The 14,874-nt window shown below is 53.5% G+C and overlaps 1 protein-coding gene across 3 annotated transcripts in view; it reads right to left on the bottom strand.

Moving 5' to 3' along the window:
* The window catches only part of MAPKBP1 (mitogen-activated protein kinase binding protein 1), a 50,247-nt gene that overhangs the window by 4,524 nt on the left and 30,849 nt on the right, over positions 1-14,874 (bottom strand). For all 3 annotated transcript variants that reach the window (XM_024732445.1, XM_024732443.1, XM_024732444.1), the window contains exons 4-23: positions 10,344-10,406; positions 10,063-10,120; positions 9,154-9,324; positions 8,636-8,773; positions 8,199-8,381; positions 7,471-7,631; positions 6,492-6,681; positions 5,770-5,916; positions 5,381-5,556; positions 4,513-4,604; positions 4,121-4,246; positions 3,665-3,735; positions 3,372-3,493; positions 3,022-3,097; positions 2,800-2,911; positions 2,563-2,626; positions 2,171-2,305; positions 1,827-1,963; positions 1,567-1,622; positions 284-520 (exon numbers count right to left, since the gene is read on the bottom strand). In XM_024732445.1, the coding sequence (XP_024588213.1) occupies positions 284-520; positions 1,567-1,622; positions 1,827-1,963; positions 2,171-2,305; positions 2,563-2,626; positions 2,800-2,911; positions 3,022-3,097; positions 3,372-3,493; positions 3,665-3,735; positions 4,121-4,246; positions 4,513-4,604; positions 5,381-5,556; positions 5,770-5,916; positions 6,492-6,681; positions 7,471-7,631; positions 8,199-8,381; positions 8,636-8,773; positions 9,154-9,324; positions 10,063-10,120; positions 10,344-10,406 (2,515 nt within the window). The remainder of the gene's footprint in view (positions 1-283; positions 521-1,566; positions 1,623-1,826; positions 1,964-2,170; positions 2,306-2,562; positions 2,627-2,799; positions 2,912-3,021; positions 3,098-3,371; positions 3,494-3,664; positions 3,736-4,120; positions 4,247-4,512; positions 4,605-5,380; positions 5,557-5,769; positions 5,917-6,491; positions 6,682-7,470; positions 7,632-8,198; positions 8,382-8,635; positions 8,774-9,153; positions 9,325-10,062; positions 10,121-10,343; positions 10,407-14,874) is intronic.

A 14,874-nucleotide genomic window follows, 5' to 3' on the forward strand; every position in this document is an offset into this window, starting at 1 on the left:
AAGAACTACATTAGCACTCTGGGCTGCCAACCTCCAGCCACCACTTCATATCATGAGCCCTCCAAGGAACCCAGCCCAGGACAAAGGCTACCCTTTGCTTCTGCACCCCAAGCACCGTACCGCACAGCCTAGCCAGCCCCACCTGACTTTGCAGCTCAGGTTATCCATGTCCCACAGAGGCAGAGCAAGCACAGCTGGACCAATGCTCAGGCCCCAGCTGCTGGCACAAGGCTGGCTAAAGCTGCCTGGAGATCTCTAGTTCGCTGGGAGAAAGCGGGCTCACCTGGCTAGCATGTGAGGTCTCAGGGGCCTGCCGACCATGCTTCCCAGGACCTGAAGGGCTCACAGCCAGAGAGTCCTGGCTAGGGCCCCGAGGAGTTGGGGCCAGCGCCTCCAGCTGCCGCAGGTCCAGCATGGAGCGAACACTCAGCTCCACGCCTGGCTGAGCCCAGCGCCCCCTTCTTCTGGGTCCTTGGTTGGCTGCAGGAGCTGGATCCAGGAACTCCTCTGTCTCCTGTGCCTGGTGTGGGGAGGGGGTAGGAGAGGAATAACAGTAACAATCACACAACAGTCTTAGCAAACACTCACACGTCACCTACTGTGTGCCAGGCACTTTACACGTATTAGTTCATTTAATCCTCACAACCACCTTATGAAGGAGGTACTACCATTCGCCTCACATGTACAGATGGGAAAACTGAAGCACAGAGGCCTTAAGTAACTTGTCCAAGTCCCACAGACAGTCTGCCTGCAGGTTACAGCTCAGGTAGTCTGGCTCCAGAGTTCAGGCTCTCAGCTTCACTCTCTGTCCTGTCCTAGAGGACCTTCTGGTCTTCGTCCTCACCGGTGTCATGGACACCTCAGAGCTGGGAGTCTCTAAGAGGCCCCCACTCTGAGGACAGCCCCAAGTCCATTCACAGCACCAAGGACAAACCTGAGACACATGGCCTGGTCAGAAGGCACCAGACACCACACCACCATCATCCCATGAAACTGCTGCTGACAATGAAAGGTGCTGGAGCTTGAAACCCTGACGCGGGACAACGGAAGGCTGGGCAGCCTCTGCAAGCCTTCATCCTCCTCCCAGCCACCCTGAAGTTGCCACTCAGCTACTGGTCCTCTTAAGGCCTTTTCCCTCTAACTCTTCTGGAAGTTCTGAGCTTCTCTCTTCACCTGGGTCTTTAGAACTACAGTTTCTCCAGATTTCAGTTCTTTGGCCCTTTGACTTTCTTGCAATTTCCTTGTAACCATTCGGCTTAGACCCCTTTTCTACTCCCCACCTCAACATGTTCTTTGTTTACTCCCAGGCCCCCAGGAGGCTGAACAAGCAGAGTACTTCCCCTAGTGGTGACTAATCCTTGCAGGCCACAGGGAGGAAATACCTGGACTTCGTCACCCCTCACCTGGAACCAGCGCAGAGGCTCGAGCTCCCCTTCCTTGGACACAAGGGGTGGAGCACGTGGGCAGATCCCATGCCCAAATGCCTCCCCAGGTGCAGAGAGCCCTGCTTTCACTGTCCTCCACTTCTGGTAACCTTGCAAGGACATTTTAACGACGGTGACTCACCCGACTCATCTCCCAGTGGGACAGGCTTCGGGGCAGGGCCGCGCTGGGCACCGAGGCTAGACAGAGACCGGCAGTCAGAGAGAGTTTCGCGCCCACCCACCGTGCAGCGCTGGTCCCACAGCAGCCCACGCCCTACGAGGCTATGACAATGCTCCAGTTTCCTCAGCTCACACTGCTCTCACCCCCGCAGCCCCCGAAAGGGCACATCTAGCCACTGCACCAACTGGCGCCTATCTGGCCCACATCAGACTTCCACAGACCTGGCTCTTTCTTGGTACCCTTGGCAAGGACAGGCAGAGCTGGAAGTTCTTCTTCTTCAGTGCCCTCGTCTTCTCCCTCCTTGTCACTGTCTGATGAGAGAGCTAGTCCAGGAGATAGCATCGATGGGGCCTCGTGCCTGAGTCCAAGACAAGGAAGGTCAGGGGGAGGGGAGACTCAATAGGGGAAGAGGCCAACATCTTGGGCGTTCGTGTGAGAAACAGGTATTGGGAGATACAGAGTTTCCGAATGGCGGGTCCAGAGCAAGGAGGGGGAGCCGTGCCACCACAGCGAGCAGTCTGGATGCCCACCCACCGCTTGTCCATCCCCCACACTCTGTTCTCACCGGTTGGGCCCAGCAGCCCTTTGGGGAGAGGACGGTCCTTGCTGCTTGCCCCCCCGCTGGTGCTGCCGCAGCTCGGCCAGACGCTGCCTCATGCCGATGGTCATCTCAGAGCTCAGGCGCCACACAAATATGCAGCTGGGGGAGGGCCACAGAGGTGGGTGAGGGAGGGGTAGGTAGGTAGGTCTCTGTGGGTGGTGACACCGCTAGTACCCCTTTCTCCACAGGCTGGCAAGGAGACCAGAGCCACCCTCCAGTGCCAGGTGAGGCCCAGCCAATATCCCTGTTCAGCCCTACTTCCCAAGACATCACTGAGTCGAAGAGAGGGGAGGGACAGGGTGTGTTTGTGGCACAGAGGAAGAATCTATGTCTCAGGGAAGCTGGCTTCTGCTCACCTGTCCCCTGACACAGAGATGAGATGTTTGCAGTCGTTACTAAATTTCATGCCAGTGACAATCTCTGTGAAGAACAAAGAATACGGCCTATGAGCCCCCCTGAAGTCCCAGCCAAGTGTCTGTCCCAACACACAGGGAGTTAGCTAGAGGGGAGGGACAGACAGTTCTGCTGGGACCCAGGAAACTAAAGGAAGAAAGAGGTACGTTCCAGGGGGAGAGTATCAGGGCTATACTCACCTGAGTGGCCAAACATGGTAGCCACACACTCGCCTGAGGAGAAGTCAAAAATGGAAAGGTTCTTGTCGGAACAGCTGGTAGCAATGTAGATCCCTGAGGGGTCTGTCTGCACCTGAGGAGTGGGACATACAGCTGGACGAGGACAGGAAGCACCAGTCCCTCTCCACCCAGCACCCCGTTCTCCCGTTCTCTAGCCCAACGCCCATCCTACTGGGCCCTTACCTTAATCAGAGTGCCATCCTCACCCTGCGACCCTTTAAACAGCTTCTTCTGCTTCCCGCTGCTGATGTTAAAGATCCTGCGGAGAAACACACTCATTCACATGAGGAGGAGGTCACGGTCACTTGGGTGGCAGCAAAGCCAGCATTCACCCGCAGCTCTGTTCTCTCTGGAAGCCACTCCCCAACACCAAAGGGGCTACCACCTCTTGGGTGAGGCAAAGTGCTCATTCTGTAGGCTCAAGGGGGCACAAAGTCCTGGACAAAAAGATAGACAGAGGGCTGAGCTGCCTAGAGCTGACCCCCTCGGGCATGAAGGAATGTGGTCAGATGGTCTGAGAAAGGGATGCCCACCGAATATTTCGATCCTGGCAGCCGATGGCTGTGTACTTCCAGCTGGGCTCCACATCCATGTCATAGAGGGTCGTCTTCCGTACCACGTGGTGTGTCCGTGTAAACTGTACTCCATCTCCAGACTGCAGGGGTGGAGCATGAGGGCAGACCCCACGCCCAAATGCCTCACCAGACCCAGAGAGCCTTGCTTTTGCCGCCCTTCACCTCTCGTAACCTCAGGTAGGGGAATCGTAGCGACCCCACGCCCCACCCACAAACCCATTGCCCCATTCAGGGACACCCAGTAACCTCACCTTCTGTGCAGTGCGGAAGTAGATGCTCTTGTCTGCTCCACAGCTTATCATGCGGACTTGCCCATCGCTGGCTATGGAGGAAGGGGGCCTAGCTATTCCCACTGCTCTCACCACAAGCAGGCCAGCCTTCCCTCTGCTTCCCTCCCCATATTCCCTCTATGGAGCTACTCTATAAGGCTGAGACAACCAATTAAATCAGGATGCTTCCCTCCAAACCTAGGCCTTCCTTTCCCCCCATTCTCAGCCAACCTGGTTGCTCAGGGTCCCCTGGACTAAGAGTCTATATTCCACCTGTCTTCCCATCCAGCCCCGGGCCGGCCAGCTGCTATCCCACATGCCACTGTGACGGGCATACCCTTCTCACGGAGGCAGGACGCAGGTGGCAGTGGGGGATGGGGGGCAGGGGAGATATCAGTAGTAGGCGGAAGAATGTATCTCAATTGCCCTGCCCCCTACCTGCAAACTTGACAGCTGTGATGGAGGATGAGTGCTCGTCCAACGTCTGCTGTAGGCTGTACTCCCGTCCAGCATCCAACACATGGATCAGCCGGTCCCGGCTTGCTGATGCTAGGAGCTTCAGACCTGGGATTGGAAGAACTCCATCAGCCCACGAGTGCCCAGAGCAGGCCCCTATCTGGGTCCAGCAAAAAGGAACTGAGCCCCATATCCCTAAGCCAAGAGAACCACAGAGAAGGGATAGAGCTGTCCTCCTCTAAACCTGCAATGACACCAAATGAGTCAAAGGGTTTTCAGTCCCACATCCAACAGCCAGGATAGATGTAAGTGGCACTGGCAGGATTGGAGGAGCCCTGTGCCATTCTGGGCTGGGTACCAGGCATCCACTTTACCTGTGTCTGGCTTAGAGTACTCCAGGCACAGAATTTCTGAATCATGGGCCTCCACCTTCAGCATCTCATTTAGGGACTGCAGTTCATGCACCCTGCAAAGATGAGGAGAGGAGGGAGGGGGTCACTGCCAGGCTGCAGGAGGAGAGACTCACTCTGCTTCCTCTGCTACGTCCTCTCCCCTGACCTTTTTGAAAGCTTATTTTTTATTTTTGAACTTTCAGGTTAGAGAAAAGTTGCAATGAGTACAGAGGGTTTCCATATTTCCCTTACCCAGCTTTCCCTAACGTTAACGCCTTACGTAACAACAGTCCGGTTGCCAGAACCAGGAAACTTACGTTGGTATAATACTATGAACGTAAAGGCTTTATTTGAATTTCACCAGTTTTGCCACATCCTTTATCTGGATCCAGGATCCCACCCAGAGCCCAAACTGCACCGAGTTGTTACTTCTCTTCAGTCTCCTGTCTGTAACAGTTCTTCAGTCTTTGCTTACCTTTCATAACCTTGACACTTTGGAAGAGTACTGATGCTCTGTCATACGTACCTCAATTTGAGTTGGTCTGTCATTTTCTCATGACAGGACTGAGTTTTCTGCATTTTTGGCAAGAATACCACAGAAAAAAATGCTATGTCCTTCTTAGTGCACCCTTATGGACTTTGTGATGTTGATATGAGGATGTTAAGCCTGATTACTTGATTAGGATGGTTTCTGCTGGGCTTCTTCACTATAATTATCCTTCCCTTGTATATGAATATCTTTTCCCCAATCTTTTAGAGCCAAACTTTTCCAAAGCTCTAGCCCTGGGGACTAACTCCCCCAGCCCAGACCATGAGAGGCAGGCAGTACCCATTCCAGACCTGGCATTACCTGAGTGTGCCCACACGGTCCCCTGAAGCGAGATGCTGTCCGTTGGGGCTGATACACACAGAGCGAATGCCCACTCGGGGATCCATCAGGGACCCATCAGCTTTGTCTCCCCCGGGCAGCTCAGTGTCCAGCAGGGCCTGAGTGTTCCCATCCACATAGATGATCTTAATGAGGTCCTAGTGGAGCAGGTCAGGAGAAGTGGATAAGGCAGGCCTGACCCAGTACAGAAGCAAGGGGAGAGGAATGCTGGACAAGACAAAGCCTTGGCTCGCAGGGGCCGGCCAAATAAGAGCCGGAAGATCAGGGTCTGGGGACCCAGTTCCCGAGAAGGCGGTGTGAAGGCGAAGGGACGTGGGTGCTAGGCATGGGGTGGGGGCCCCGTGGCTCACATTGCTGAGGATGTTTCGGTGCAGGGTGGAGCCATGCACCCCAGAGCTCTCTGTGTTCCACAGGCGGATAGTGTTGTCAGAGGAACAGGTGATAAAGGAACTGGGGGGCAGGCAGGCCTGGTTACTGTCCTTCACTTCGGGGTAGACCTGAAGGGGCAGAGGGAGCAAAGTCAGAGCTCCAATTAGGGAGCAGTCCCTCGCCTGCCCACGGAGATGGAAGGGAATGACATTAAGAGCTGATGTTGGCCAAGGCTTAGCCCACTGTCTGTCCTATGGTAAGCAAGCCGTAACTATTAGATACTCTTCAGATCACTGCGGGAAAGTACATTAACCAAGCATCTCCCATGTACCAGGAACTCTTCTATGTTTCCCACTCACATTATTTCACTTAATGCTTAAAACAATTAGATGAATCAGGTACATCATTTCACCACGGAGGAAATGAGGCTCGGTCAAGTTCAGTAACTCATCCAAAATCACCCAGCCCAGGACAAGGCAAAGCTAAGGATGGACGGGGACACATTGGAAGAAGCCTGAGACATATAAGCACGAAAATTCAAGCTCAACCCTCAGGACCCATCTGAAGGTATGTGGACACACAGGGATGTTGCTGGAGAAGTGAGGAGGCAGCGGGAACATAACGTTCTACCTGGGGATCCCCACTTTCTGTCCTCACAATGGTGTCCCGGCAAACCAGGTCAGTCTCGAGTCAGCCCACCTACCTCCACACTCCAGACGCAGGAGGAATGATACAGAGCCGAGTACACCTTGCCCACTTTCTTGGGGTCCCTCACATCCCAAACGTAAATGCTGTGGTCGTTGTATACACAAGACAGCCACTGATTAGTAGGATCAAAGGTCAAGGCAATGGTGTCTGGATACCTGGCATTCGCCACTCCAGAGAAGAGGCGACTGTAGGGAAGAGGACAGAGCAAACTGGTGAGTGAGGAGCTGACGAAATGAGGGATTGAGGGGAATGAAAACAGAAGCCCACCCACAAAGGAAGGAGCAGAGCACGGGAGCCCTCTCCAGACCCGCAGGTTTGGAAGCAGCTGCTTGAGAGGAAAAAGCTGCCTCTGACAGCTCTCAGCTCGGAGCTGATCCAGCACTAGCTGCTGGGCCATGGTGCTCTCCTGATGAACACAAACGAGGTCAAAGAACACCAACGTGAGACAAGGTAACTCTGTGGTCATGACGGAGTGAAACAAAAACAAGACCACTCTGTAGCGGTGTCTGAGACAGATAAAAACAAGATCACTGTACAAACCACAAAAATGACCAAACATCACCGTTTTCCATCTTTCAGGACTGACTGCAACTTCTTTACCAATTACAGCTTTAGCTCCATACCTTTCCTTCCACCTTTCAAATGAAATTAAATGTCCAATTGTAGAACTGACCCCACTTCCTCACAGCACCCAACCAGAGCAAAACTTCAGTCCCTGGAACCAATCCTAAAATCATCTAACACAAGCCCAAATCTGACACTAAGCCCCTCCTAACGCCTACATACTGAGACACTCCATGGTCCCCCACAGTGCGCCGTGTACCAATAAAGCCACATTTGTGTGTGTGCAGAGATGTTCCTGTAATCTTTGGGGGTATCGATACACCCTTCATCTTATTCTCTGAAGCACAGGCAAGGAAGGCTGGGTGTGGAGTAAGGCTCTGAAATGGAGGCAGGGGGCCCACACAGCTCACCTGGCCTCTGTGACACTGGCAATGTCTGTCCCCAGGGCATGAGGCCGGGGCAGGGTGCTGAGGAAGTGCAGGTTAGAGGGGTTGAAGAGGCGCACGGTGCCATCAGCGCAGCCACAGAAGATGTAGTCCTGGCTCACAGAGATGCAGTGGGCCACGGTGGTCTGCAGGCAGAGGGGCTCAAGTCAGCATGGCCACCCACTCAAACCCTCCTCAACAGTCACCTGCCAAGAGGAGACACCAGCCAAGGCAGGGGGCGAGGGGAAAGCAGCCCAGCTGCTCTGGCCCAAGCCCCTCAGCTGTTATCTAGAGACGCCCCGCCCTCCAGCAGCTGGCGGCAGAGGGCTCACAGCCACGTGCACATGGGGGATGGGAGTCCGGGAGCCTTCTAAGGCACTAGAGGTTTTGGCAAAGAGGACAAAATAGGAAAAGCCCAGCAAAGAGAAAGGAACAGCATGAGAAAGAGAGGAGAGTCTAGCACCACTTACTGTGAAGCTGTCTGTGTTCTGAGCAGAAGAGGAAAGCAGGGAAAGAAAGACAGAAAGAGCAGGGAGCAGGCAGTTACACAGATCTGCTTGGGCTGGAACTGGGCCAAGCTCTGGCTCCCTCAAGCCTCTTCCTCCTGGGGTCCCCTCTTCCATGCAGGGCCCAGCCCCTGTACGGACAGTCCTCCCCTGAGCTGAGACGCGGGCAGCCCCACCCACCCCACCCACTGGGACAGAGATACTTACTCTCAGCTCCACCCACTTATCCAAGAGCCTCCGATCACTGAACTCGCACAGCAGCCCTGAGGACGTGATGCAGAAGGTGCTGTCTGCCTTCCTGCCTCGGCCACAGGCCACGTCGGTGAACAGGTTGTTCCGCAGCTCCCCCAGCAGCCCGGAGCGGCCCAGCAGGGGCACGGTGGCATTCACCTGTGGAGATGCGACACTGTCGCCCACCCATCGCCCCGGGGCGCCCTGGAAACCAAGCCCTGGGGAGAGGGAGGGAGGAGGCGTAGCAAGGCTCCCTTGCCCTCTGAGACTACCCCTTGGCCCAGACAGCATCTGGCTCATCCAGAACTTCTGGATGGCTGTGGAGAAAGCAGAGGGGCCCAAGGGGAGCAGTCTCCTGGGGTGGGCTGAGTAGACCCTGGCCCTGGGGGCTACTTCCAGCCTGAGCACCTCACCTTTGAGGTCTTACTGTCATCAAGGTACCAGAATTTGATGTGCCGGTTGCCAGCAGTGACAAAGTAGCTACAATCTTCAGAGAAGGATACCGCAGTGACCCGACTGGACACCTTATTGGAGGCCACCACAATGTTTTTCTGGAAGGAAAGCCAAAGGAAGAATCGAAGTTCTGCCTCTTGGAGCTAAGATGAAAGAGGCTCAGAGGATGAAGGAGGGTTAGATAGGATTTGTACTTTAAAAAATGTTTCTTTCCAGGATTTACTGGTCAGAAAAAGAGGGGAGGAAGGAGAATCCTTTTCCAGAGGAGTTGAAGAGATTCATTGCCTCTGGAGGTCCTCGGAGGCACAAAGCTAGCCTCTTTCTACCAACACGCTTGGCTACACAGTTGCTTTTTTCTGCTTCAGGTCATTTTCTAGAATAAAACTGAGATCAGCAGGGTGGAATGAAGGGGTTCAGGTCCCCAACTGGCCCTTGGACCCCCATGAGGCTGCGAGGCCGGCCCACCCGGCCCACTCACCTTCCAGGCCCAGACGTTGACGATCATGTCATGTTGGTAGCCCACAGAGACAATGTACTTGGCACTAGGCGAGAAGGCCACACAAGCCACGCCATACTTATGCTCCTGCAGCTCCGCCACCTGGCTATGCTCGGCCACGTCCCAAACCCGCACGGCAGGCATGTGCCCACTCTGCAGGGAGGCAAGAACTGGAAGTGAGGGCCAGAGGCACACAGCCTCCCCTAGCCTTTCAGGGTGGGGCCTACCTCTCCAGCTACTGGGCACAGTCTCTCTAATGAGCCCCCGGCCCAAAGCAGAGTGCTACACAGGGCAAAGGTGTAGAGGAAACATGATAAATATCTCAGGACAACAACGATTATCTGAGAGAAAACACCCCCAGATTTGGTTCAGTATCTCCGGGTGAGGGTCTGCGCCTCTGTGTTTGTTCAAAGCTCCTAGAGGGATCCTGATGGGCACCCAGGGTTGAGAATCACCACCACCCACGCCTATGCCTCCCTGTAAGAGACTGAGAAGGGAGAGATGTCCCTCATGCGCCCAGCAGGGGGCCCCCAGGCACAAGGAATATCTTACGGCAGTGGTTTTCAAAGTGTGCTTCCCAAACCAGCAGAATCAGCATGATCTGGGAACTTGCTAGAAATGCAAATTTTGGGGTCCCCCCTCCCAAACCTATAGAACCAGAAACTCTGGGAGCAGGCCCAGCAATGTGCACTTTAACAAGCCCTCCAGCTGATTCTGACGCCCACTAAGGCTTCAGCACCATTGGTTTAAGGTGCAGCCAAAACCGGGATTTGGCATCCGTTCAGGAAGCCAGAGCGGCAGCAGCCCTAACCAGGCCCAGGACTGTAGCTCTCTGCTGAGGCCAGGCCACCCACCCTCTTCAGAGTACTGCGGCCCCCCTTCCACACTCACCTCTCCAGTGACCAAGTACTTGCCATCAGGGGAGAAGGCAAGGGCAGTGATGGTCTTCCTGCAAGAAATGAGGCAGGCTCAAAGAGGCACTGGCAGCCCTGCCTAAGCCCGGCTTCCTCACAGTTCCCTCAAAAGGCAAGACTGGCAGACAGCAACGGCACGTGTGACATTTCCCTAGCTGGCCCTGGGGCCCAGTCTCAGTCCCCAGAGCCACAGAGACCTAGACAGTGCCCTTCTCACAGACTCCAGGAGATGCCCCCTGAGGGCCCAGACCCATTTACCTGGAACTGTTGAGGATGTGGTGCTGTTTGTGTTTCCGGGGATTGAACAGCACGACCACACACCTGGGGAGATGAGTGAGACAAGTGACTTCAGCACCAAACCACAGCTCCCCCCGGAGCTCCAGGCCCCCAGGCCAGGGAGCTGGGGCGAGCCAGCTCAAGGGGGCTCCACTTGCCACTGAGGGCAACTGACCGCTTTCTTCTGGCAATTTGCTCTTCCCACTTCCTTTCCCACCAGTAAGGACCCATCTCTGCAGCCTCACGAGGGTGAAAGGACTCTCTGCAAGCCTAGCCCCACCAGGTCCCTAAGCACCAGCACCATCTCTGCCGCAAAGGGCAGCAGGGACCCAGGCCTTCCCACAATCCTTGCACAGCCCAGGAAGGGGGGCAGGAGGGAAGAACTCACGTGATTTGGGCAAAGCAGGCCACAGGTATACATACAGCCAGTGCGACATGGAGCCACACGTGTGTCAAGTATTTGAGCTCCAAGGAGTGAGGCCTCTCACGTGTGTGCCCACCTGTGTACTTGGCAGGAGCCAACCCCCCCCCCCAGCCCCCACACACACCCTCTACGCGTCAGGTGATGGAGCGGGCGGGAGGCAGGGGACCAGAACCGCTAGGAGGCTCGGTACGACTAGCGGGAGGGGCAGAGAGAGCCTGAGACCCTCCAGACTGCCAGAAGACAATGGGAGAAGGCTGGGAGCACCCTCTGCAGCCAGAAGGTGAGTCTGGATGGGATCAGGCTCAGACTAACTTTCCAGAGGCAGCTCCAGAGGGGAGGCCAGGTGGTAGGACTTGGGGGCAAGAAGCGGGAAGCTATGGACAGCAGTGTTCTCCCTCAGGCTCCCTGGCTATCAGCATGCCCAGGGGCCCACAGCCCTTCTGCCTCATCGCTTCATCAGAACTGTAACTAGCTGACAGGAGCAAACGTGGAGTGACTGCTACACCAGGTAAGGGGATGGGGAGAGAAGGATGAGAGGGCTACGTCCTCCAGACTCAGGCTGGTTTAGTGGGAAGGCACTGCAGACCCCACATCTGAAACCCACCGCTTGCCAGAAACTTGAAACGAAGGCAGGTACAAGCCGCTAGTGAGGGCTCAGCATCTCAGGTCCAATAAACCACTTCCATATGCAAATGCCACAGGTAATCACTGGGGACACTGGGATCTCGGAGGGACACCAGCTCTGCCCAGAACTGCCAGGCTGATGGACAGCCTTGGAATCCCTGAGTCACATCATCTTTTCCTCTAGTCCCCTCCCCCAAATCCCTCCTCACTGTTTTCTTTCTTCTTCTCTCTCCTTCTCCTAATCTTTGTTTCCTTTCTCCTTCTCTCTTTATACCAACTTCCAGTCTCCCACTTCCCTTCTAGAATGCCACGTCAGGAGGGTTTTTAAAAATATGACCCAGATCAGATGGCTTTGGAAACTCTGTACCCCATCAATCTCCCTCCCCCATCCCAAAACACACACACACAAGCACACTTGTCCAGCTTCTGTGAGGGGCAGTCCAGGATACAGGGGGCCTACTTCCTCCAAAACAGGTAAGATTCATAAAACCTTAGAGTCGGAAGGAAGGATGGAAGGAATTAAACGCACTATGCTAGGTGACTTTAAAGATCACCTGGTCCAACCCTCCAAAATTTTGAGGTGAGGAAACCTAGGCTCCTATAAAGAGCAGAGCCAGGACTCGTAGCTCTTCCAGCATCCAGGCCTCTTTACATCAAACACGCGCAACTCTGATCTGTGTCACCCCTTGCTGAACATCCCTGGGGAGCTTCTAAGACCCAACCCCTTAAGTACCATGAAGGCCCTGGGTCGTGTGGCCCCTGCCCACCCTCCAGCCTCACCCTGCACCATGCTCCAACCACATCCTTTCACTCCCTTTAGCTTGCTATGCTCCTCTGACTCCAGACCTTTGCTAGAGCGCCTTCTCTTGTCTAGAGCATTCTTCTCTCCCTTTTCCAACTAGTTAACACGTAGTTCTCTTTCAGATCTCAGGTCAGATGGCCTCAGTATATGCTCTCACAACACAGTTGTATCAATCTTTTGTGACATTTATCACAACTGCAATTTTACAATTTTTTAATTTTAAAATGTATTTTATTGAAGTGTACTTGATTTACAGTGTTGTGTTTAGTTTCTGTTGTACAGTAAAATGACTCATTATACATATATATACATTCTCTTTCATATTCTTTTCCATTATGGTTTATCACAGGATGTTGAATATAGTTCCCTGTGCTATACAGTAGGATATTTATTGTTGATTGCCTCCCCCACCAGCCTGTGTCTTCCATGAGGGTGGGAACTGTGCCCGGTTTTGCTCACTGTTTTGTCTCCTGTGCCTAGCAGAGTCTGGCCCATCACAGTTGTTCAAGAACCGTTTATTGAATGGATGAATGCCTCCCTTGGTCCACTAGCTTGGTCTACTTGGGTATCCGTAGGCCCAGCTCTCCTCCCTACTGCATGCCCCACCTGTCTTCTATGGAAGGTGGCACCGAGGATCTCCAAATCCTCAGACGCAGTGTGGGACAGTGGGGACACTGTGAGCTTCTGAGTCAGAGACCAGGGTTTGAGTCCTTGTTCTGCCATGTACAACTTTGTGACCCTGGGTAAGTCACAAGCCTATTTCATTATCTGTTAAAAAGGAGCCACTAGGATCAAGCTCTCAGGACTTCTGTGAAGATCAAATAATTTTTTTTGGACACAGAGTGGGAGCCAAACAAACGGCAAATCTTACTATTACTCCCCCTGGAGCATGGACAGGAAGCCAAAAGGGACTCCTGGCAGTGAGGAACAAGGTGCTCAGGGACTGTGTCAGGTTTTTCCTTCAGAAAAACGGAGGTGAGTCCTGTTAGGATCTCAGTAATGGTAAAAACTCTAAAGGAGGCTTCCTTTAAAGTTCTGGGAAGGCAGCCAAGGAAGGAGAACTGGGTTAAGCCTGGGGAAAGAAAATATCTACATCTTCATCCACTTAGGAGATGATAAGCTTGGAAGGTAGCAAGGAAGGGATGGGGGAAATGCTGAGGGAGAAACTACCTCAAGTGACTAGGACAGCAGCACAGAAGCACAGAAAGAGAATGGAAGTGACACCTCCTGGCTAAGTTAAAAAGCACCACGCAAGAGTTTCAACGAACTCTAAGCACGAAGGCCTTCACTTCCTTTTATAACCGGTCTACTGCTCTTCACACAGTGGGCCCAATAATAAGAGTTACCATTTATCCAGCACTTTCTGTGTAGCAGGCACTCTGCTAAGCACCTTAGAGGTCTGGTCTTAGCTAATCCTTACCACAAGCTTGTGATTGCTGGTACAATCAGCCCCACTTCAGTGTGGAGAAACGAGTTCAGAGGTCTTATTCAAGGCCTCTCAGCTAAAGCAAAAGAGAGTCAGGATTCCAGAAGCTGTGCTCTCAGAAAAGCAGAGTGGAGTGAGTGGGAGAAAGGAGAGAAAACTGAAGCTGAAAAGGAGAGACAAACATAGAAAGCACACTGACCTAACGCACAGAGCACCAGGGCAGGAGCCTCTGAGAAGAGGCAGAGAAGACTGGGGCGCTTGGAGGGAAAAAGGATTCTGGCTACAGAATCTTTGGAAGTCATAACAGGGCACATGAAAATTATAGCAGTTATAGTTCAAAGTTCATAGATCTAGATATTTAGATTTTAATATTTTATTCAGTGTGTGAAAAATGATAACCCCCAGGCCTGCCACCATCACGCAAAGCCCACCAAGTTTTCGGGAGAGCTGACGTTTTCTTGGTATCTGTGCCGCCCGGCTGAGGCGGTCCTCTGCAGGCTCATCCTCTCTGGTGATGGCCTCCAGTCTGAATGGTGCTGGGTTACCTAGCTTTCGGATCAGCTCCAGATAAACCACAGGAGAGGGGTTCAGCTCAGAGCTGATCTGACTTGAAATGAACTGATGCAGATTCTGACAGCCACATTCCAAATCCAGAAAAAGTAGGTGATGAGGGTTCCTTTAAACCCGAAGCAGCATGGTGGCCTTTCAAGGGCGGCTGAGAACACTCCCCAAGTCACCGCACATAAATTCTGAGTCTTGCTGGGCCATAGCATCCTCTGTTTCCTGTCTCCCCTAGGTTGGACTCCATGGCAGAAGAAGGAGGGAGAGCAGCACGTGTGTGTAAAAAGACAATGCAGACAGGATGACTAGCTATGAGGCAACCTCTCCCTTCTCTAACACCTCCCAACCCCCACCCCCCAGTGTAGCCTGGAAATTCTCATGTGTGTCATGGGAGAGTTAAGCAGAGGAGGGAAACACACACAGGTAGGGCAAGCTGAAATTTTTACTTCTAATTATTCAAAGTTGGAAACCTTCCAACACAGAGAAAGAGGAAAAAAAAGAGACCAACCCTCGGTCACAGCTCCACTTGTGAGGATAATAACGCAGATGGTGAAGGCAGAACTTGGCAAAGACCTCCAAGGTCCCCCTGTGCCCAGCTTGCTGAGGTCCTCCCAAGAGAAGAGACCTCAAAAACACTGATGTGGGGCTTCCCTGGTGGCGCAGTGGTTGAGAGTCC

This window comes from Neophocaena asiaeorientalis, unplaced genomic scaffold (assembly GCF_003031525.2).
Source record: "Neophocaena asiaeorientalis asiaeorientalis breed wild unplaced genomic scaffold, Neophocaena_asiaeorientalis_V1.1 scaffold119, whole genome shotgun sequence".
NCBI classification, from domain to species: Eukaryota; Metazoa; Chordata; class Mammalia; order Artiodactyla; family Phocoenidae; genus Neophocaena; species Neophocaena asiaeorientalis.